At 42.0% G+C, this 23,501-nt stretch overlaps 1 protein-coding gene across 2 annotated transcripts in view; it reads right to left on the reverse strand.

Annotated features, from left to right (window-relative positions):
• Nucleotides 1-3,270: 3,270 nt before the first annotated feature.
• LOC145344131 (protein mono-ADP-ribosyltransferase PARP12-like) overlaps nucleotides 3,271-23,501 on the reverse strand; it is a 69,342-nt gene continuing 49,111 nt past the window's right edge. For both annotated transcript variants that reach the window (XM_080191003.1, XM_080191001.1), the window contains exons 10-12: nucleotides 20,526-20,656; nucleotides 12,472-12,626; nucleotides 3,271-5,278 (exon numbers count right to left, since the gene is read on the reverse strand). In XM_080191003.1, the coding sequence (XP_080047129.1) occupies nucleotides 5,004-5,278; nucleotides 12,472-12,626; nucleotides 20,526-20,656 (561 nt within the window). In that variant the 3' untranslated portion in view covers nucleotides 3,271-5,003. The remainder of the gene's footprint in view (nucleotides 5,279-12,471; nucleotides 12,627-20,525; nucleotides 20,657-23,501) is intronic.

A 23,501-nucleotide genomic window follows, 5' to 3' on the forward strand; every position in this document is an offset into this window, starting at 1 on the left:
TTCTGTAACAGTCTCTCGCCCAACAACTCTCAAGTGTCTATGCTCCTCTAATCCTGGACTCTATGCATCCAAATCCCAAATTTTAACTGCTTCACTCTTGGTGGACTTGACTTCAGCTGCCTGGGCACTAAACTCTGCAATTTCCCCTCTATACTTCTCTATCTCTAACTTTCTCTTCTTCTTTAAGATACTCCTCAGAGCTATCTTTTTCACCAAGCTTTTGGCCATTTTCCCTAACATCTCCCTCAGCGGTTTGGTGTCAAATTTTGTTTCACAACATTCCTGTGAGTTGCTCAGGAATGTTTTACTAAAGTATTATATACATTCAGTCATTGAGAAATAATTGTCATGACCCCAGAAAGATTATTATGATTGACTTTGTGCTTTGTAACTGATAAGTACAAAGGGACTTTAAATCACATGAATTCATGGGTTCAAATGGATTATTCATTAACTTTGGTGAGAGACTTAGTAAAATTATTAGACTTCAGTTATGATAAACTATACAAATTGGCTCTAACTTCAAAAAAGCTTAAGAAGTCTAACAGAAGCATTTGGGGAAAATTATGGTTCCAAAATTCCAATAAATCAGGAGAGTAGAAGGAGAGGGAACATTTTTTTTTCAAAATCTGCCCTAGTATTCTCCAGATTACATTAATTTTCTGCAATGGGTAAAAGTATGGAGAGCCCAGAAAAATGCTGTCAGCTATTTAAGTTTTGAACTGTCTCGGTATTCACGCATAACAGGAGACAAATATCTGTGTCTAAGAAGAGATATTCTTGCCTAAAGCAACCATTGCTGGTCCATGTTTATGAAAGAAATTGTCCATCTTAACAACTACTATTCTTTACAGGTGTTGGAGGCAAATGGTATGACAGAAGCTGTTCAGATGAACTTCCATTTATTTGTTGCTACAAGCTGGATTGAAGTTAAAAAAAATACTCAACAATGCTCCAAGAATTCTTTTGATTTGCTTCATAGTGCTGCTATTACAGTTTAAAGTCATTTCGATCAGTGGCCTAAGCCAGCAGCAAATAATAAATACAATTGCAAAGTAATCTGTTTCGTTTTAGTTTATTTGCTGAGACAGGCTTGTAATCAACGTGTTCCTTAAATATTGAATTAGTAATAAAACACATTTGGGATTATTTTATTGAAAATTGCCTGAATAAAGTATTTGGAAAAAACAGTACTTTCTATGCATTGTGTGATAAAGCAAAATGTATTCACGTAAATTTAAAAAAAGGCAATATATGATTAAAATACTAATGAGCTACCTTCAATATTGTTTTCCATAGACTTTAAGTAACAGTTCAGTAGCCTGTCCACAAATATACACCTTGCACCCATTGTGTTGAGAAGTCTCTGATCTTTTCTAGCTGTAAATAGCAGGTGAAAATGGAATCAGAGAAACAGACAAGTGGAACATTTCGAACAAAATGCAATGAAGATTGCGAATTGCATGTATACTTTAAAAGGAAAGAAAATGCAGGGTTATTGGAAAAAAGAAGGGTAGTGAGACCAACTGGATAACTCTTCCAAAAGAGCCAGCACCAACAATTGGCTGAATGGCATTCTTCTGTGCTGTGCTGTGTGGTTCTATCATTGAGCCACCAGGTCCAGTAAAAGCTGTGAGAAGGTTAAAATGTGGTGGCGTCTTTAGAAATATCTTTGTCAAAGTCAAACGGGATGATGTGGGGAAGCTTAATGTGTTCATTATTTTGTATTACAATACAAAGATGAATTGTATTGGTGAAATAAATGATCTGATCATAACAGTTGCTCTATATGTTCATTCACGCAATGTAAAATTTAACAATTCATTCAGGATCTCATCTTAAAAAACTTGCCATTTCTGTGACAGAGAGATTGAATGAGCACAAATACAGACAACAATAAAATTATTTTAAGCTCAGACCTGAAAAGGTTTCATGGTCACACTCCTGAAATCATGCAATTACATATTGAACAGTATGAGCTCTACTGTAACTAAATGGATATTTAACCATTTAAAAATAATGCAAAACTTCATGCAATAGTACCAAATATTCAGAAAAGGTAACTTTGATTTTGTCTTTTTGCTATTATTTGTTAAATTAGATTTTATTCATGTTTGACTCTAATATATTTATTCAAGCATTAAATGATGAACTTCCAAAATGTTGCTGCTGACATTCAAACAAGTGTGCTGCTGTTAATCCACGAGCATTTTCCAACTTCTGTAATGTTAAAGTATATTTATTTTCTTAAGTTTAGTTATTAGTCACAAGTAAGGCTTACATTAACACTGCAATGAAGTTACTGTGAAATTCCTCCAGTTGCCACACTCCGGCACCTATTCGGCTACACTGAGGGAGAATTTAGTATGGCCAGTGCACCTGACCAACACATCTTTTGGACTGTGGGAGGAAACTGGAGCATCTGGAGGAAACCCATGCAGACATGGGGAGAATGTGTAAACTCAGTACCCAAGCCCGGAATCAAAGCCTGGTCCCTGGCGCTGTGAAACAGCAGTGCTAACCACTGTGCCGCCATGTCGCCCAAACATTCAGTACCAAATCAGGTTCTTTAAAACACTATAGAAAGGAAAGAGATGAATTCATTGTATGCATTACACAGCTGATTGTACCGACTCCAATATGGTTAATGCCAACAAAATGAAATTGATATGAATGTGCCAGTGATATATAAAACAACATAAAAGCTCTTTTCAACATGATTTTACCCAATAGAATCAAAATAAGATGAAAACAATATTGAGTGTTGTAGTGTTGTATAAAATAATATAAAAGCCCTCTTTAGTGTCACTCTGTCTCTGTATGATGAATGAGGAATAATCTCACTGCTCTCACAGTTACATTCACCATTCAAGAAAATTAAACAGTCTAAGATTTCTGGTTACAAAAGAAAATTATTATCGATTCAAGATTTCTGAACGAGTAGATCGAATCAAATAAGACAAGGGCCCTGATTTTTACCGACACGGCCACCCCAGAATTGTGATGGGCGAGGCTCATAGAACGCCATTCTACGTTGGTCTCAGGCAGGATCTTACGAGCCTGGGCAGGCGAGGTGGTAAAATTCCGGCAATGGTCTCTAAAGAAACTCTAATATTAATGGAATTTTCTAACAGCAGATAATAACAATTTTAAGCGTGAAAGTGTTTTATGAGAAAAATATAGATGAAGAGGAAACGCCCGTATCATCCAGGCTGTGATTTCCTCTTCCCAAATTAAAAATATTATAATCATCAAAGGTACATCGTTTGAATTAGTGGCCTCCTTTGTTATGTTTTGCTCCACAGAGTACGTTTTATCTAATTAGATAAAATAATGTTCCTTTAACTTAACTAAAGCTACAGTCTCTGATGTGGGAGAGCATAATGACAAAAATAAACTGGCTAAAATGGAGGATTATGAATGATAACATCATGCAAGTGGATAAATTCCATTAAATAGTCATAATATTTATTAGATACAACACAGACATTTGCAGAATGATTACATAAGCTATTGGTAGACAATGGTGAAGAAAAGAGAACTCCACAGCATCCAATACGTACACTCAAGCCTTTAAATTGAACAGTATCGTGCAAAAAATAATAAAGATTATTGAAACTTCAAAAATATAACCTCTCAGCTGGAAAAGCTAAACCATTCAAGATCAAATTAATTTTGTTGGCATGTTGTCAGGAAATAAAGGCTCTCCACATTTGTCAGGGAAAGTTAGCTGAGGCCTTTTAACAGCACTTGTGAATAAATGCTGAACAATTCCCACTACAAGCTGAACAAAGATAGATGGAGCTGTTTTGGTTGGCATGGTTACCAATGGAACATGGGGTTTGATAAATCCATCACTTCTTGGCTATTTCAACCCTCTGGCTTTCTTAATATTCCACATGAGAGAAATCTGAAGGCTGAAATGACTACAGACGAGTTATAAGAATGATCTTGGGATTTAAACTAATGTTTAGAATATTTCTTAGAATCTTGCCAAGGATGGCGAGTCGCCTGTGAGAAACATTTCTGTTATCTAAGTTGGAGTGCAGGTGCATTTGGTAAAATGAAAGTCACTTCACAACGTCACCTACATGGATCCAAAACCAGATGAATCTTGGGCAATTACAACCTATGATTCAGGACCATACTGCCTGTGATCCAGCATAAGCTCTTGTTCAGACAGACCATACGAACTGAGTGAAGAAGGGCTTGCTGATATTAAGGTCTAGATTTTGAGATCAAAACACCATTGGCTGATATTGGAAAATAGCAGGCAACACTTTTATCATGTGTACTGGCTATATGTGAAGCCCAGATGAAGCTGGTCTTACCAAATTCACCCTTAATTATTCAAAGTAAAAAGTAACAAGTTGTATCTGTTTTTTAAAAAATGTTTACATCATATCTCACCATTAGATATCATTAGCAGACAAAGGGGGTGATCGTACCAAAAAAATTCTAAGTGTCAAACAAGCATGAAAACAGGAGAAAATTGTGCCTTTTTTTGAGTGACTTAAAAATCGAACCTTACCATGCTCTGGCAAAAGTATCTTGACAGAATTGAAATTTACCAGTAGGGGGAGTGGATGGGGTCTAAATCACCCGAAAGCCAGCTGATAGCAATGCAGGGTGTGGTTGCCTGTCACCGCAAGGATGCCAGGCTGGCAGTGCCAGATTAGCACTGCCCAAGTGGCAAACCCCTGCCCCTGACCTTCCGAGGGGGCCTCAATGGCTCCCGATTCTCCCAGCAAGGCCATCATGTCTGTTCCCCATTGATGGAGACCATACATGATCCTCACTGGAGAGAACCTTCCCTGTGGTGGCCACAGACGCAAGTGAGCTCAGATGATAGCAAGGCTGATCACACCGGATATCCAGTGCTGGTACAATTGCAAGAGCTGAGAAATCAGTTGCCTTGCGATCTTACTGGTTTGCCCGGTCCATTGGCCAGCGTTGCGAGAAGGTAAGATCGTGGCCAAAATTTGTCAGAAGAAAATTGATTTCTACATGGAATTGCTACTGTATTCTATTATGTATTCTGGGTAGATCTGAAATTTCTCAAATATAACAAAGACAGTTGGATTATCGATACAGTCAACACAGCTGTCATAGCGTCTGAGTCTTCTGCCATCTTTGGATGGGGGGCCATCATAGCTTGAGTGCCCCTCAGTAAACTGTCCAACTAACACCCGTGCCAAAATCATGATTTTGAGATCTGTCGCAGAATCTGAGTACAAGTCAAAGTTGGCGCAGGCTGCTTCCTTGGCAAAGTACCTTCCTGTGAAAAAAGAATAAATGAATTTTTGTCAAATTCTACAAAAGGAAAAAAAAATTCTTCTCGAAGACTCTCCCAAGTAAGAAAGATTGAGGAGAAAACTGAGTCATCAAGCTCTTTCCTCTCTGTCAGAGCATTTGCAATGTACCCTGATAGATCTCCATCTCACGTTTTCAGCTTCCTGAAGGGAAGCTTGGCACAAATAAACTTTGACTCATGAGGACAATCAAGTAACACTCCAGAATATTCATTCATCCTCACATCTTTATACACTTCCGCAAATAACACTATCCTGCTACCATTGCAGTAGACGCAGAATCTGAGGAACAATACAGGAAGGTTGGGGACGTCATTTCAATAAATTTAAATGCAATTAGCAAGCTTTTCCTGCTGTATCATCCCCCAACATTTGGAATTCCCTCCTTGCTAACCCGCTGACACATTGTCAAGGATGACAACTACTTTTTAAAAATGGGAACAAGGCAAAAAGAACCTGCTAAGGGTGCACAGGTACATATAAGAAATAAGAAATACATAAGAACATAAGAAATAGGAGCAGGAGTAGGCCATCTAGCCCTTCGAGCCTGCCCCGCCGTTCAATAAGATCATGGCTGATCTGTCGTGGCTCAGTTCCACTTTCCCGCCCTCTCCCCATAACCCTTAATCCCCTCTCTTATCAAGAATCCATCAACCCGCTTCTTAAAAATATTTAGCGAGGCAGCCTCCACCACTTCAACGGGCAGAGAATTCCAGAGATTCGCCACCCTTTGAGTGAAGAAGTTCCTCCTCAACTCCGTTCTAAACCGCCTCCCCTTTATCTTGAGGCTGTGCCCCCTAGTCCTACTGTCTTTTTTGAGCGGGAAGAGTCTCTCCACCTCTATCCTATCCATCCCATTCATCATCATATAGCGCAGGGGGAAGAGGGACATGCCGGACAGTACCCTTGCGCTGCCCCCAGCAACATTTGTGGGAATGCAAATGCCAGGGACCCCTCCTTTGGGGTTGGGGTGGGGGGATTGGAGGAGTGCATGTTGGTTGTCATGTTTCTTACATTACAACAGTTGTTACACTTTGAAACAAACATCATTGACTGTAAACAACTTTGGGACATGCAGATGACATAAAAGATGCTGTATAAATGCTATTTCTTTCTCAATGGAAGGCGAGTGAAATCAGATAGACTTATATATGTAACCAGGCTTTTGGCAAGGTTCCACATGGTAGGTTGTTCCATAAGATTAAATCTCACAGAATCCAGGATGAGGTATTTAAATGAATACAAAATTGGCTTCTTGACAGAAGCCAGAGGGTGGTTGTAGAAGATTGTTTTTCAAACTGGAGGCCTGTGATCAGCAGTGTGCCTCAGGTATCAGTTCTGGGTCCACCATTAGTTGTCATTTATATTAATGATTTGGATGAGAATATAGGAGGCATGGTTAGTAAGTTTGCAGATGACACCAAGACTGGTGGCATGGTGGACAGTGAAGAAAGTTATTTCCAATTGCAGTGTGATCTTGATCAATTGAACCAGTGGGCTGATGAATGACAGATGGAATTTAATTTAGGCAAACATGAGGTGATGTATTTTGGTAGATTGAACCAGGGCAGGACTTACTCAATTAATGGTAGGGCACTGGGGAGAGTTACAGAACAAAGAGATCTAGGGGTACAGGTTCATAGCTCCTTGAAAGTGGAGCCACAGATGGACAGAATGGTGAAGAAGGCATTCGGCAAACTTGGTTTCATCGATCAGAACATTGAATGCAGGAGTTGGGGCGTCTTGTTGAAGTTGTACAAGACATTGGTAAGGCCACACTTGGAATACTGTGTGCAGCTCTGGTCACCCTACTATAAAAAGGATAGTATTAAACTAGAGAGAGTGCAGAAAAGATTTACAAGAACACCACTGGGTCTTGATGGATTGATTATAAGGACAGGCTGGTTAGACTGGGACTTTTTTCTTTGGAGAGTAGGAGGCTGAAGGGTGATCTTACACAGTTCTATAAAATAATGAGGGGCACAGATCAGCTAGGTAGTCAATATTTTTTCCTAAAACTAGAAGGCATAGGTTTAAGCTGAGAGGGGAGAGATACAAAAGTGTCCAGAGGGGCAATTTTTTCACACAAAAGGTGGTGAATGTCTGGAACAAGCTGCCAGAGTTGGTAGTAGAGGCATATACAATTCTGTCTTTTAAGAAGCATTTAGATAGTTACATGGGTAAGATGGGTATAGAGGGATATAGGCCAAATGTAGCCAATTGGGATTAGCTTAGGGATTTTTAAAAAAAAGGGCAGCATGGATAAATTGGGCCGAAGGGCCTGTTTCCATGCTGTAAACCTCTATGACTCTATGACTCTACAACTCAGTGGAAAAACCTCAAATATTAAATAATATCAAAGTAATTTTTATTGCAATTAAATGGGTCAAACCGATAGCGCTGCAATCTGATTAGGGATACGCAGCATGGCTTCGTTACAGGGAGGTCGTGCCTTACGAATCTAGTGGAATTTTTTGAAGAGGTGACAAAAACGGTTGACGAAGGACAAGCCGTTGATGTCGTCTATATGGATTTCAGTAAGGCGTTTGACAAGGTCTCTCATGGTAGGCTGATAAAAAAGGTGAAGGCTCATGGGATACAAGGCCAGGTATGTAGATGGGTGGAGAACTGGCTTGGGAAGAGGAGACAGCGGGTAGTAGTGGAAGGCTCCTTTTCCAATTGGAGGTCTGTCACCAGTGGTGTGCCGCAGGGCTCGGTACTAGGACCTCTTCTATTTGTGGTATATATTAATGACTTGGAAGAGGGGGTAGGTGGTGTGATCAGCAAATTTGCTGATGACACTAAGATGGTTGGATTGGCGGGTACTGAGGAGCAGTGCCTGGCAATGCAACATGACATACACAGGCTGGTAGATTGGGCAGATAGATGGCAAATGGAATTTAATCCTGAGAAATGCGAGGTGATGCACTTTGGCCAGAATAATGTGGAGGGGAGTTATACGATAAAAGGTAGAACTATCCGGAGTATAGATACGCAGAGAGACCTGGGGGTGCAGGTGCACAAGTCCCTGAAGGTGTCGGTGCAGGTGCAGAGTGTGATGAGGAAAGCGTATGGTATGTTAGCCTTCATAGGAAGGGGTATAGAATATAAGAGTAGGAGTCTGATGTTGCAGTTGTATAGAACGTTGGTTAGGCCTCACTTGGAGTACTGCGTCCAGTTCTGGTCGCCATACTACCGGAAGGATGTAGAGATCCTGGAGAGAGTGCAGAGGAGATTTACCAGGATGCTGCCTGGTATGGAAGGGCTGTCTTACGAGGAAAGATTGAACAAACTTGGGCTGTTTTCCCTTGAGAGACGTCGGCTGAGGGGGGATCTAATAGAGGTTTATAAGATTATGAAGGGGATAGATAGAGTAAATGGTGGAAAGCTTTTTCCGCTATTAGAAATGGATAGAACGAGGGGTCACGGGCTTAGGGTGAGGGGGGCTAGGTATAAGACAAATATTAGAGGGCAGTTTTTCACGCAAAGGGTAGTGGGGGTGTGGAATGCACTGCCGAGTAAGGTGGTGGAAGCAGGCACGCTAGGGTTGTTTAAGAGTCACTTAGACAGCCACATGAGCGGGCTACATAAAGGGGGATATAGCAGGCCTTACTAAACATTGTAGGCTTGGGATTCCGTTTTTACCTCAGGGATGTTACAGTCTTTGCCTGTTTAATAATGAATTTTTTGTCTCCACAGGCATTTAAGTCCACCTTGTTAACCAGCAAGGGGCATGCATGCGGCAGGTTGTAGTGGGCTGCTCTTGGACGTTGCTTCGGGAGTTGCCTATTGCTTCATGTCGTTAGTGTGCTTAAACTGGACCATCTCGAGGGCAACATGACAGCTCAGAGACTATCTCTGTTGCTGTGCGGACACATGGATTTGGGCCTGTGTCTGTGGGAGTTTGCACGTTCTCCCCGTGGTTGCGTGGGTTTCCTCCGGGTGCTCCGGTTTCCTCCCACATCCCCAAAGATGTGCTTTTAGGCTGATTGATTGGGTAACAAATTGTCCCTAAATTGGACCTCCCTGATCCTCGCACATTAGGCGTAGACTAAAATCATGAATAGGTCACTGAGACAGTGGGACGGCGGCGCGGGCTCGTTGGGCCGAAGGGCCTGTTTCCCGTGCTGTGTTGTTCTTTATATTATTGTATAGATAGTGGATTAGCACTTTCCAATTTAGTCTTGGATATCACCAACCCATTAGCAATTCAGTAATTACATTTTTTTTCAGCGGCATGATGCCCATCAAAATGAGGGGTGTTCTTGTTGGAATACGGAATGCATTACATTTCTTTCAGCCACAGGCAGCAACAAGCACTCCCTAACAAAAACAGACAATGCTGGAAAATCTCAGCAGGTCTGACAGCATCTGTGTGGAGAGAATAGAGTCAATGTTTCGAGTCTGGATGACCCTTCGTCAGAGCTACAAGGAGGGTGGGCTGGAGATGAGAGGACTCCGGGATGGGGTGGGGTCGGGGCTGGCCTGGGAATGGTCGTGGGGCCGCAATCAGGCTGTGGGGAGGGCTGGAGGGGCAGCACTGTGGGGGTCCCGTGCTGGCCAGTAATTGAGCTGGTCAACAAACTGCAGGCTGAAAGATTGGAGCCACTGTGCGTGTGCTGAGGCCTGGAACTTTTCGACTCTGGCATGAATAGACCCCACTACCTTGATCTTTTAGTGATATTCACGATTGTGACCTCTGCATTGCACAGAGTGTGGGAGATTCAAGTCTGAACTTCCACTGAAAAAACAATCATGACTTTCACCATTTTTCCCACGAATTTAGCACTTAGAACCTTTTTGGGAGAATATCCCCCACAGTCTCTTGTCTGCATATAGCAGAATGTACAGGGCTTTTGCTCTATAGACTTTCAGTTTGATAGGAAATTTTACTGCTCTTTTCAGATCGATGTTTGAATTTTGCTGTAGGCCACACATTCTTTAGCAATTCTTGTCATCAATATAGATGGCTCAATTAGAGTGTGGTGCTGAGGTAAGTGAACTTCTCCACTGCTGACAGGTTGTGGTCATGGACTGAATTCTTGGGCTCATATTAGGGCTTTCCTCGAGCAGGCTGGGATATTACTTCAGTTTCCTTTATGCTGATCATAAGCACAAAGTTGTTGCCTGCATTTAAGATCAAGTCCATGCTGGAGCCCATCCTGGGCAAGTGCATGCCCTACTTTGAGTTGGCAACTAGTGCAAACTGAGAGTAAACAGGAAATTGCAAAGTATATCCTCAGACACCTTGGTGTCTGATGCCAACCATGGAATCAGAAAGCTGTTGAATCATCATGATGAATTTCCTAGAGTGGCCGAAATCCTCCATTATCTTCCAACAGTGTCAACTATGTAAAAAGTCTTGGTTATGCAGGTCAACAAATATGTTGTAATTCTGCACTTGGTAATTTTCTTGCAGCTGTCTAATTGCAAATCCCATCTTTGTGGTTCCTCATCTTTTTTTTAAAACTGTGCTGACTCTATGGCAATTCATCCTGGCTGAGACTTTGTACTAAATAGTTCAGAATGATTCTGGTGTAGACATTGCTAGCGATGGAATGAAGTGAGATTCATCTATGATTGTTGCAAGATGTATGTACAGGTTATAATCCCCATGGGGAACCATAAATCAGAATATCAAATCTAACAAATGGCCCACAAATAAAGAAATTATCAACAAGATTTCACATGTTCTAACTTTTAATTTAAAACCAATCAGAACTAATGAAAACAAAACATGAATTAACAGGCAAATTATGCTTCAAGTAAAAGATAAATTTCACTCTAAACAATCGATACAACAAAGATATGTCTTACATCACCACAAGCTTTTGTATCACTCCCTGCAGATGTGAAGTACTGCAGAACTACACAATTCCACAACACTGTTCTTTATTCATGTAGGTTAAGTCATGAATCTTATCCAACAATAGCTTTCACTCTTGAGTATCACATGTATGGATTTCGTCAACAATGACATTCTTGTGAACCTCTGGGTCAAAACAATCCTGATCTTGTGGCTTTCAAAAATTCCTTTTCAATTGACTGACTACAACAGGTGGCACGGTGGCACAGTAGTCAGCATTGCTGCCTCACAGTGTCAGGGACCCAGGTTCAATTCTGACCTTGGGTGACTATCAGTGAGGAGTTTACACCTTTCCCTGTCTCTGCATGGTGTTCCCTGGGTGCTCCAGTTTCCTCGCATAGCCAAGAGGTGTGCAGGTTAGGTGGATTGACCATGGTAAATGTGTGGGTTTATGAGGTTAAGGTGGTGGGGTGTGCCTGGGTAAGATGCTCTTTTGGAGAGTCAGTGTAGACTCAAATGGCTTCTTTCTGCATTATAGGGATTCTATAATTCTATAGATCTGGGAAACACCCAGCAGTGTCTCTGAGCTAATCACACAATTTTCCAGCTTTTAGACATTTTAGCCAGATGACATAGTTTCTCCAAGAGTCCCGGAAAACAGAAAAGCTGACCTCTTCCTGAGAGTGATTTGTTTCATCTCCTCACCAGAACTCTGTGACTCTCCTCCTGCCTATGTCTGCTTTTGCTGGGTGGGATTTTCCAGCCGCACTTGCCCCAAAACCAGAAAATCCTGCCTGAGGTCAATAGACCTTTCCATTGTCTGTCCCTTGCCTGCTACGATTCCTACCCTCTGTGTCTTCATCTGTGCATGATTGTCTTGACCCTCCAGCTCCTCTGTTTGTAGCCCTCCTTTCTGTTTGCAATGCACTTTTGTTTCTGTCAGTCACTTGGCTTCATTCTTAGCTTCCTTCCTGGTGCTACTGATTTCAGGTCAAGGGTTGCTAGATCTCATCAACAGTACTTTATCCAAGAAAATTACATTTAGTCCCTTTACAACTTATGTGTCCTGCACAATGGCGGGTCTTCTTATCCATTCCCAGTTGCGAATGGAGTTAAAAGGGGCTATGTGTTAGCTCCAACTCTCTTCAAATATTTTTTAAAAAAATGGTCAATTCCATAGATATTGTAAATAAATTACAATTTTCTCTACTATTCTGCCTTCAGGGCAAAAGTCAATACACTGTGTACAATAGAGGCACTGTATTACTGAAGAATGGTTCTTTATTTCCACATAGACTGAAAGGGTTTTTTTCATAAAGCTTAATAATAAGGGGTTAGTAATATAGTGCCTACCTTTTCCATATAAAGTTCCATCCTGTGTGAAGCTTCCCCAGTCAAAGTTCTGGTAGCAAATAGCATCAACAATTGAGTGATCAGTGATTCCATGGAAAAGGAACTGTTCATTCACATCATGATTATGATTCTTTTGTCTCATCTGTTCTTTCCACCTGAATAGCCGTACACACAAAGAGCAGAAAATCATTTAACAAGAACTAAAAAGTCGTAAGTTTCCAAAATGATCATTATATCTTACTGTACGATTGATTTTCATTTCCTTAAAGATCTACACTTAATTATAAGTCTCTCGTGAAAATACACATGATTCCTTTTTACCAATTTTCGCTTGACCTTATTTGAAGGGTTTTGAAGGAAATGGCAAAGGTGATAGTAGACGCCTTAGTGATTATTTACCAAACTTCGCTGGATTCTGGGGAAGTGCCAGAAGATTGGAAAACGGCTAATGTTATGCCGCTGTTTAAAAAAGGTAGCAGGCAAAAGGCAGGGAATTATAGGCAGGTTAGTTTAACATCTGTTGTTGGAAAAACACTTGAATCTGTCATCAAAGAAGAAATAGCGAGGCACCTTGAGAAGAATTGTTTGATAGAGCAGACGCAGCATGGATTCATTAAGGGGAAGTCGTGTCTGACGAATTTATTGGAATTCTTTGATGATGTGACTAGTGCAGTAGACAGAGGGGAACCGGTGGATGTGGTGTTTCTTGATTTTCAAAAGGCGTTTGATAAGGTGCCGCACAAAAGGTTGCTTCAGAAGGTTAGGGGGCATGGAGTTGGGGATAAGGTGTTAGTGTGGATAGAGGATTGGTTGTCTAATAGGAGGCAGAGAGTTGATATCAATGGGTGCTATTCTGATTGGCGGTTGGTAACTAGTGGAGTGCCGCAGGGATCGGTGCTGGGGCCTCAGCTATTTACCATTTATGTAGATGATCTGGAGGAGGGGGCTGAGTGTAGGGTGAAGAAATTTGCTGATGACACGAAGATGAGTGGAAAAGCAAATTGTGTGGAGGGTGTGGAAAGTCTGCAGAGGGATCTGGATAGGCTGAGCGAGTGGGCGAGGTCCTGGCAGATGGAGTATAATGTTAGCAAGTGTGAGGTTATCCACTTTGGCAGGAATAATAGTAGGAGGGATTACTATTTAAAGGGTGAAAAGCTGCAGCATGCTACGGTGCAGAGGGACCTTGGGGTCCTTGTGCATGAGTTGCAAAAACCCAGTCTGCAGGTGCAGCAGGTGGTCAGGAAGGCAAATGGAATGTTGGCCTTTATAGCGAGGGGGATAGAATATAAAAGCAGGGAGGTCTTGCTGCAACTGTACAGGGCACTGGCGAGGCCGCAGCTGGAGTACTGTGTGCAGTTCTGGTCGCCACACTTGCGCAAGGATATTTTGGCCTTGGAGGGAGTGCAGAGGAGGTTCACGAGGCTGATACCGGAGATGAGGGGGTTGGACTATGAAGAGAGACTAAATAGACTGGGTCTGTACTCGTTGGAGTTTAGAAGGATGAGGGGGGATCTTATAGAGACGTATAAGATAGTGAAAGGGATGGATAGGGTAGAGGTAGAGAGATTCTTCCCGCTCAGAAAGGACAACAGGACTAAAGGGCACAGCCTCAAGATAAGGGGGGGAGCAGTTTAGAATGGAGTTGAGGACGAACTTCTTCACTCAAAGGGTGGTGAATCTCTGGAATTCTCTGCCCGTTGAAGTGGTGGAGGCTACCTCGCTAAATATATTTAAGACACGGGTAGATAGGTTTTTGGTAGGCAAGGGGATTAAGGGTTCTGGGGAGAGGGCGGGAAAGTGGAACTGAGCCACGACAGATCAGCCATGATCTTATTAAATGGCAGGGCAGGCTCGAAGGGCTAGATGGCCTACTCCTGCTCCTATTTCTTATGTTCTTATGTTCTGATGAAGCAGAATACTGAGAAACAATTCCACTGGTGCTGGCATTCCTCTAGTAATTCACCAAAGTGCATACACATATACATACATACATATACAAATTAAGAGCAGGAGGAGGCTAATCGGCCCCTCCAACTCTGCTCCACTATTCAATACAATCATGGCTGACCTGATTGTAACTTCAACTTCCCGATCCTGCCTACCTCCAATAACCTTTCACCTCCCCGTTCATCAAGAATCTATTTACCTCTGCCTTAAAAATATTCACTCTGCTTCCACACCTTTTGAAGAAGAGAGTTCTGGAGATTCTCAACCCTCTGAGAAAAAGAAATTTTCCTCATCTCTGTTTTAAATAATTGACTCCTTATTTTTAACAGTGATGTAGATACTCCAACAAGAGCAAACATTATCTTCACATACAACCTAGCAATATCCCTCAGGATCTTAAAGGTTTAAATCCAGTTGCCTCTTAATTTCAACTCTAGTGGATACAACCTTAACCTCTCCAACCTTTCCTCATAATACAATCCTTCCATTCCTGGTAATAGTCTAGTAAATCTTTTTCTGAACTGCTTCTAATGCATTATTTTTTATTCTTCCTGCCAAAATGGACTATTTCACATTTGTCCATTTTATACTCCACTTGCCAAGTTTTGCCCACTCACTTAACCCATTTATGTCCCTTTATAAACTCCTCACATCCTCTTCACAATTTACTTTCCTACCTATTTTTGTGTCATCAGCAAATTTAGCGACCACATCTTCAGTCCCTTCATCCAAGTCATTTATGTAAATTGCAGAAAGTTGAGGCCCCAGCACTGATCCCTGTGGCACACCACTCGTCACTTTTTGCCAACTATATAAATATTTATTTATGCCAATTCTCTGTTTCTAGGGCAGCCTGGTGGCACAGTGGTTTCTATTGCTGCCTCACAGGGGCCTAGGTTCAATTCTGACCTTCAGTAGCTGCCTGTGTGGAGTTCGTACATTCTCCCTGTGTCTGTGTGGGTTTCCTCCCACACTCCAAAGATGTGTGAATTCAGTGGATTGTCGACGCAAAATTGCCCTCTAGTGTCCCAAGATGTATAAGTTAGATGGATTATCCATGTTAAATGTGTGGTGTTATGGGAATACGGTGTGGGAGAGGACCTGAGTAAAATACTTTTTGAGACAGTCAGTGCAGAATCAATGGGCCAAAATGCCTCTTCTGACTTTAGAGATTCTATGATTCTGTGATCGTTTCTGTTAGCAAGCCAGCCTTCAAGCCGTGCCAATATGTTACCCCCTACACCATGAACTTTCATTTTATGTAATAACGTTTAATGTGGCAACTTATTGAATGCTTTCTGGAAATCTAAATGCAGTACACTGAATGGTTCCCCTTTACCCATGGCACATGTGACTTCTTCAAAGGGTTCTAATAAATTGGTTAAACATGATTTCTATTTCACAAAACCATGTTGACTTTGCCTGACTGCCTTGAATTTTTCCAGGTGCCTTGTAACATCTTTGTCAATGGCTTCTAATATTTCCCCTATGACAAACATAGGCTAACTAACCTGTAATTTCATGCTTTCTGTCACCCTCCCTCTCCAAATAAAGGAGTTACATTTGCTATCTTCCAATATAAAAGAATCTTCCTTGAATCTAGGGAATCTTGGCAAACTGAAACCAATGTATCAACTATCTCATTAGGCACTTCATCTTAGGGCAAAGTCAACCTGGACCTGGGGATTTGTCAGTCTACCCAACAATTTCTCAATATCACTTCTCTGGTGATATTAATTTCCCTGAGCTCCTCCTTCCTTTCATTTCCTGATTTACAGCTGTTTCTGGGATGTTACTTATGTCCGCTACAGTGAAGACAGGTACAAAATGCCTATTTAATTCATTCACCATTGCCCTACTTTCCATTACTAATTCCCCAGATACACGCTTTCTCTAGGATCAATGCTCATTTTGTTAACTCTTATTTAAGTATTTACAGAAACTCTTACTGTCCACCTTCATGTTTCTAGCTAGTTTTCTCTCATACTCTAGCTTTCCCTCCTTATCAATCTTTTTGTCATTACAACCATAGAACATTACAGCACAGAAACAGGCCTTTTGGCCCTTTTTTCTGCCAAATCCCACTGACCTGCACCTGGACGATATCCCTTCACACCCCTCTCATCCATGTACATGTCCAAGTTTTTCTTGAATGTTAAAAGTGAGCCCGCATTCACCACTTCATCTGGCAGCTAATTCCACTCTTCCACCAATCTCTGTATGAAGAAGCTCCCCCAATATTCCCTTTAAACTTTTCCCCCTTCACCCTTAACGCATGCCCTGTAGTATTTTTCTCCCCTAGCCTCTGTGGAAAAAGCCTGCTTGCATTCACCCTATCTATACCCATCATAATTTTATACACCTCAATCAAACCTCCCCTCATTCTTCTACTCTCCAGGGAATAAAGTTCTAACCTATTCAACCTTTCTCTGTAACTCAGTTTCTCAAGTCCTGGCAACATCCTTGTAAACCTTCTCCGCACTCTTTCAACCTTATTAATATCCTTCCTGTAATTAGGTGACCAAAACTGCACACAATACTCTAAATTCGGCCTCAACAATGTCTTATACAATCTCACCATAACATTCCAACTCTTATAGTCAATACTTTGATTTATAAAGGCCAATGAACCGAAAGCACTCTTTACGACCCTATCTACCTGTGACGCCACTTTTAGGGAATTATGTGTCTGTATTCCCAGATCCCTCTGTTCTACTGCACTCTTCAGTGTCCTACCATTTACTTTGTATGTTCTACCTTGGTTTGCCTTTCCAATGTGCAATACCTCACACTTGTCTGCATTAAGCACCATCTGCCATTTTCCAGCCATTTTTCTAGCTGGTCCAAGTTCCTCTACAAGCTTTGAAAACCTTCCCCACTGCCCACCACACCTCCAATCTTTGGATCATCAGCAAATTTGTTGATCCAATTTATCACATTATCATCCAAATCATTGATATAGATGACAAACAACAATGGACCCAGCATTGATCCCTGTGGCACACCACTAGACACAGGCCTCCACTCAGTGAAGCAATCCTCTACTACCTCTCGCTGGCTTCTTCCATTGAGCCAATATCTAATCCAATTTACTACCTCTCCATGTATACCTAGCGACTGAATCTTCCTAATTAACCTCCCATGCGGGACCTTGTCAAAGGCCTTACTGAAGTCCATGTTGACAACATCCACTGCCTTCCCTTCATCCACTTTCCTGGTAACCTCCTTGAAGAACTCCAATAGATTGGTTAAACATGACCTACCATGCACAAAGCCATGTTGACTCTCCCTAATAAGTCCCTGTCTATCCAAATATTTGTAGATCCTATCTCTTAGTACTTCTTCCAATAATTTACCTATCACTAACGTCAAACTTACTGGTCTATAATTTCCTGGATTGCTTTTTGAGCCTTTTTTAAACAATGGAAAACATGAGCTATCCTCCAATCATCCGGCACCTTGCCCGTGGATACCGACATTTTAAATATATCTGCCAGGGCCCCTGCCATTTCAACACTAGTCTCCTTCAAGGTCCGAGGAATACCCTGCCCGGTCCTGGGGATTTATCTACTCTGATTTGTCTCAAGACAGCAAGCACCTCCTCTCCTTTAATCTGTACAGGTTTCTTGACCTCCCTACTTGTTTGCCTTATTTCCATAAACTCCATGCCAATTTCCTTAGTAAATACGGATGCAAAAAACTCATTTAGTATCTCTCCCATATCTTTTGGTTCCATACATAGCCAACAACTCTGATCTTCAAGAGGACCAATTTTATCCCTTACTATCCTTTTGCGCTTAATATTCTTTCTTTATATTCTTTCTAGTCTTCTGACCTACCATACGCCTTTGTGCAATTATATTCTTTTTCTTGAAGTTTAATACTGCCTTTAACATTTTTAATTAACCTCGGATGATGGGTCCTCTTCTTGGAATTTTTCTTTATCATTGGTATGTGTCTATTCTGTGTATTCTGAAATATCCTTTTAAATGACTGCCACTGAATATCTGCTGATTTTTCCCCTAAGCATATTTACCAATTCACTTTAGCTGCCTCCACTTTCATGCTGTCATAATTGCCCTTATTTAAGTTTAAAATATTAGCCTTGAATGTGTTTTCCTCTCATAGAATCATAGAATCCCTACTGTGCAGAAGGAAGCCATTTGGCCCACTGAGTTTACACAGGCTCAGCACTTTACTCTACTTGCGCTATCAGTTCATTTGTTTTGTTTCAAATGCTACATGCATTCAGATATAGTGCCTCAAGTTTTGGCATTTTATTATTTTTGTAGGATCTAGCCTTATCTGCTGATTTACTATTAGATTTGTACTCTCTGTTCCTTCATGTCAGTCAGTTTATCATTTCCCATATCAGTGCTAATCTGTCTTGCCTTGTCTCTGCTCTTTGGTTTATGACATCTTCCCAAATTTGGTCCCTTGCCCCCGCTATTTAGTTTAAAACTCTCTCCACTTCTCTAGTTATGCGGCTTGCTAGAGCATCATCCCCAGAATGGTTCAGGTATAGAATGTCCCAATGGTACAGATTCTACTTTTCCTGTACTAGTGCCAGTGCCTCATGTCTCCCACATCAGTCTGTAAGCCACATATTCATTTCTCTAATCTTATTTACCCTATGTGAATCTGCAGGTGGCTCAGGGAATAATTCAGAAATTATTACCTTTGATATTCTTAATTTGGTGCCTAGCTCCTCACATTGACTGTGCAGAACTTCCTTCCTTGTCCTGCCTATGTCATTGGTACCTACATGGACCACGACCACTGAACCTTCCCCCTCCCACTGCAGGTTCCCCTCCAGTCCTGAGCAGATGTCGTGAATCTTGGCACTGGACTCAACCTAGTGTTGTGAGACTTCTTACTGGACACACAGCACAGCACATTTGGACTCTTGCTCCTTGCTACAGAGAACAGTGTCAGTCCCCCTTACTATACTGTCCCCTACTGCCATTACATTTTTATGTGTTCCCCCCCACCCACCACCGCCCCCCCCACGACTTGAATGGCTCCCTGTACCAATGTGCTCATTCAGCTCATTCACACTGCAGCACCCACACTCATCCAAATAAGCTGAAAGAACCTCAAAACCTGTTGGACAATTGCAGAGACTGACACTCCTGCCCTCCAGCCCTCTGGGTTTATTCACCAGCTTCAGCTGCAATCCCTGTCCCTCCTGTCCCTGATCACTTCCCAAATCAGAAGATCCTATCCTAAGGGGTGTGACCACCTCCTAAAATAAAGCTTCACAGGCAGAATGTTAAGCATGCAGGGTAAATTCAAGCTTAAAGCTAATGAGCTCGGAGCAAACAAACATGACTTTAAATAAATTCCAAGCAAAGGGAAAGTGAGACATAAAGAAACCATGAACATGGACAAAAGGTGACAGGACACATGAAATGCATAAGAGAAAATGCAAAAATACTTTATAAGGTTGAACGAAGGAAAGAGAGAGCTTTAAAAGAAAGTGTAGCAATGGAGGTTAAGCACCACAGTGCAATAAATTGTTTTAGCACATCAACACCAAATGAACAGCCAGAGAGTAGGTGAGATGCATCAAAGATACAAACAATTTCAAATGGGGTTGAGCGCAAAATAGTAAATGCTGCTTCCAGATAGCCACAAGAAAAGACATGTCCAATGTGTCCATTCAAGAAAAAATGTCCAATACAAACTTATAAAATTCATCCATAAAGTTTACCTGCAACTGAGGTAAGGCAATTTGTCAATAATTTCCTGAATTATACCTTTTCTATTTCCTTATCCAGAATGTAATATTAGCCACTCCCCAATCCTTTGCCAGAAATGATAGTCAATATCCAACGATATTGAGAAAATCGAGTAATACCTCTCAGATCCTAGCTGCTTTTCATCTTTTAGTTTCATTAATTGTTTTTGTACAGTTTCGTTTTAATTACTTAAGTAGTGTCTCTTCTAACCCTACTCTTCTTGCATGATTTAAAGTTCCTTAACTTTCATAATCTCCCTTTCTTGCTATTATCTACTTTGTTACATTTGTCTAATATAAGAAAGAGTATTGCATACAGATAGATATTACAATTATTAATTGACACTTCCAATAGCAGCTTACAAACCAATGAAATATTTCCCAAAGTCCAAGGTTCTGGATTCTGTCAACTTTATGGATTTTGCTGGATGGCATGCTCTTGTAGAAGAGGGTTTCGATGTCCCTACATTCTTTGGAGAGCGGAGGGAGCTGAATACGCTGCAAAAAGAACACAGAACATAAACATGTATATTGATAATAATTCTGTGCGATTTAGTTTGTAATCGAACATTCTCAGAGAGAAGTCTGACTAGGAAATGATGGCATACAACCTTTTATTCTCTTGCCATTACCCTTCAGACTGCTGTTCCTTCCTGGCAAGAACTACAATGTGGATGTGCCGGCGTTGGACTGGGGTAAACACAGTAAAAAGTCTGACAACACCAGGTTTTAGTCCAACCGATTTATTTGATAGTAAACGCACAGGCTTTCGAGGTTTCCCACCACAATATCAGCTAATGCACTATCCCCATATGGATCCAGCAGGTGACAGAACTATTGGTTAATGTGGCCACCAGTTTTATTTCCTTCCACAAAGAAAAGCAAGACTGAATGTTCAGTGTTTCCCAAAGTACTGGGGTTAGGATGATAGATACACACCTTGGGTGTTAGTAAAGGACCAGTTTTAATGTGTAAAACACACAGAAGATGCCATGGCCTGAATTGTCATGTGAATGGAGAGGCTCGCTGTCTTTGTGAAAGTGGTTCCTGAGGCACAAATCTGAAACCCGCCTTCCATCATTTGTATGGGGGGTGGGACAGGAACATGTTTGCACATGTGCACTTTATGGAAGCACATGTTAAAGTGCAGCTACCTTCGGTCCCATTTGATTTTCACAAGGAGGGAATGTGTAATATGACTTGTGCAAATTAGGCCTGTTAGGAAAGCAGACTTCATTTGAGAGGTGAATACCCTTCTGCAGAGAAAAGGCATGCTTTTGGGTATGGTACCAGGACACAGTTAGGAGAGATCAGGTTCATTTTGTAGAGAATAAGTGCTTTTTAGGATGTTAAAAGTAAACATGAATGTGTGTGAAAAGTGGTTAAATTCCGGGGGGGGAGGGAGGGGGGAGTTTTTCCATTCTGCTGTGCTAATGTTTTAGCAGGGCGGGCCAGGAGAATCGCGTGTGGGCTGATTTGTGGCATTTGTGCATATGTTCCTACCGTGCATGCATCTCTAAGTGCCAGATATCCAACTGGAACAGCAGGTAAGTGATTTAAATCTGATTTTCATGTTATTTCAATGTGATTAGCGGGCCCCGGACTGAAGTCTCCAGGCCTGCTAGCACCTCCCACTCCATCACCTCCCACTTCATTCCAGCAGGTTCAGACTAGCTCTTCACTTTCAGAGAAGTAGTGGGAGATCCCACTGGAATGAAGTGGGGGCAATTGGGGCTTCCCAGTGGGTCGGGTGGCCCCAATTGCCCCCTGGGCATGGGCACCCTGGCACTTTCAGCCTGTCCTCCCTGGCACTGCCCAAGGGGCAAAATGTCCATGCTCGGGGGTACCTTGGCACTGCTCACTGAGCATGGGACAGTGCCAAGGGAACAGGGTTTATGGGATGGGACCTAGGGACAGGGCCTGCTGGAGTGGGGTCTGGGGCGATGGGGGCATGGGGGAATCCCACTACCATTATGCCTTTGGGATTGGTCAGGACTGGAGGGAGGCCAGCGATCAGGATGGCCTGGGGGGGTGGGGTTCAGCCTGGGAAATATGCCTTCCATGGGGAGGGAGGAGTTTCTTGGGAGGTGGGGGTGTCTTCGAGGGGGGCCTGCCTCTCATGCGGGGAGGTGGGGAGGAATTATCACTTCTGGGGAAGGGGAGACTGGAGATCGGAGCACTCTGGGATGGTGATGGGGTCGGGTTGGTCTCGGAATGCTCGTGGGGACCGCTATCGAGCTTTGGGAGGGGTTGGAGGGGCAGCAGTGTGAGGGCTGGCCAGTGGTTGAGCTGATCAGCAAACTGCAGGCTGACAGTTTGGGGCCATTCCACATGCACAGAGTTTCGGAACTGTCGGCTTCTGGTGTGAATAGGTTCCACCCTTCCCGAGCTTTTAATGATCATCCCAATTGTGATCTCTGCATTGCACAGAATGTGGGAGACTCAAGTGTGAAGTTGCACTGAAAAGGCAATTGTGATTTACATCAGTTTCCCATGAATTCAGCACTTAGAACTTTTTTGGGAGAATCGCCTCCATCAAATTTATTCAAATTGTCTTGGGGGTTTTCAAGGGAATTCACCATGGAGACTATGAATGGAAGCTGACAATGGAGCTGTCAGAGAGAGCTGTCAAAAGGAGTTGTCAAGTTGTCCAGCCATTTAAATCTTCCATCCCACTTTAATTCTTTGTGGGGAGGGGGGTTTGGAGTGGGTCTGCTGTCTACAATGATGAAAATCAATGCTTCCTTTTCCACTCTGTCTGTTGACATCAGCCCAAAGTTTGACATTACAGGGTTAGTGATGTGTGATTGATTTTATGACCTATCATTATCATAACAGGGCGTCTGCTGTTTCACAATTTGATTGCTAGGTCCAAGTACTAGTAAAGTATTTTTAAGTGAGACTATGAATACAATTATTGTTTAACAAGGGATTAAAGGAAGTTAAATAATTTTTTTACTAATAAAAATGCTTTATCTTAAATAGGGAATTAATCAATAGATACTTAAAAGAACGAGTCTTGAGGTCCGTCCATGGTAAATACTAGATATGTTGGCAGGGAGTGTGTAAGGGAAAAATTGATGTATGGGGAGCATGAGTTAGCATCAATTGGCACTAAGTTGGCAGTGAGGTAAGGACCAAGGGGACAAATGGATGTTGGTAGTGCAAGCCTGAAGAGCCATGGGCAGTAGGCAAGGATAGATATGAGTAGCCATAGGGTGAGTTGGAGCGTATGATGGCATTGCTTGGCATGGAGAATGGGTGAGGGGGTGAGGACTATTTTTTCTTCTTTTGTTTTACTATGTAGCTGTGTCAAAGTGCCAGAACACCAAGGCAGCATTTT

This window comes from Carcharhinus amblyrhynchos, chromosome 6 (assembly GCF_965287045.1).
Source record: "Carcharhinus amblyrhynchos chromosome 6, sCarAmb.v2.hapA, whole genome shotgun sequence".
NCBI lineage: Eukaryota > Metazoa > Chordata > Chondrichthyes > Carcharhiniformes > Carcharhinidae > Carcharhinus > Carcharhinus amblyrhynchos.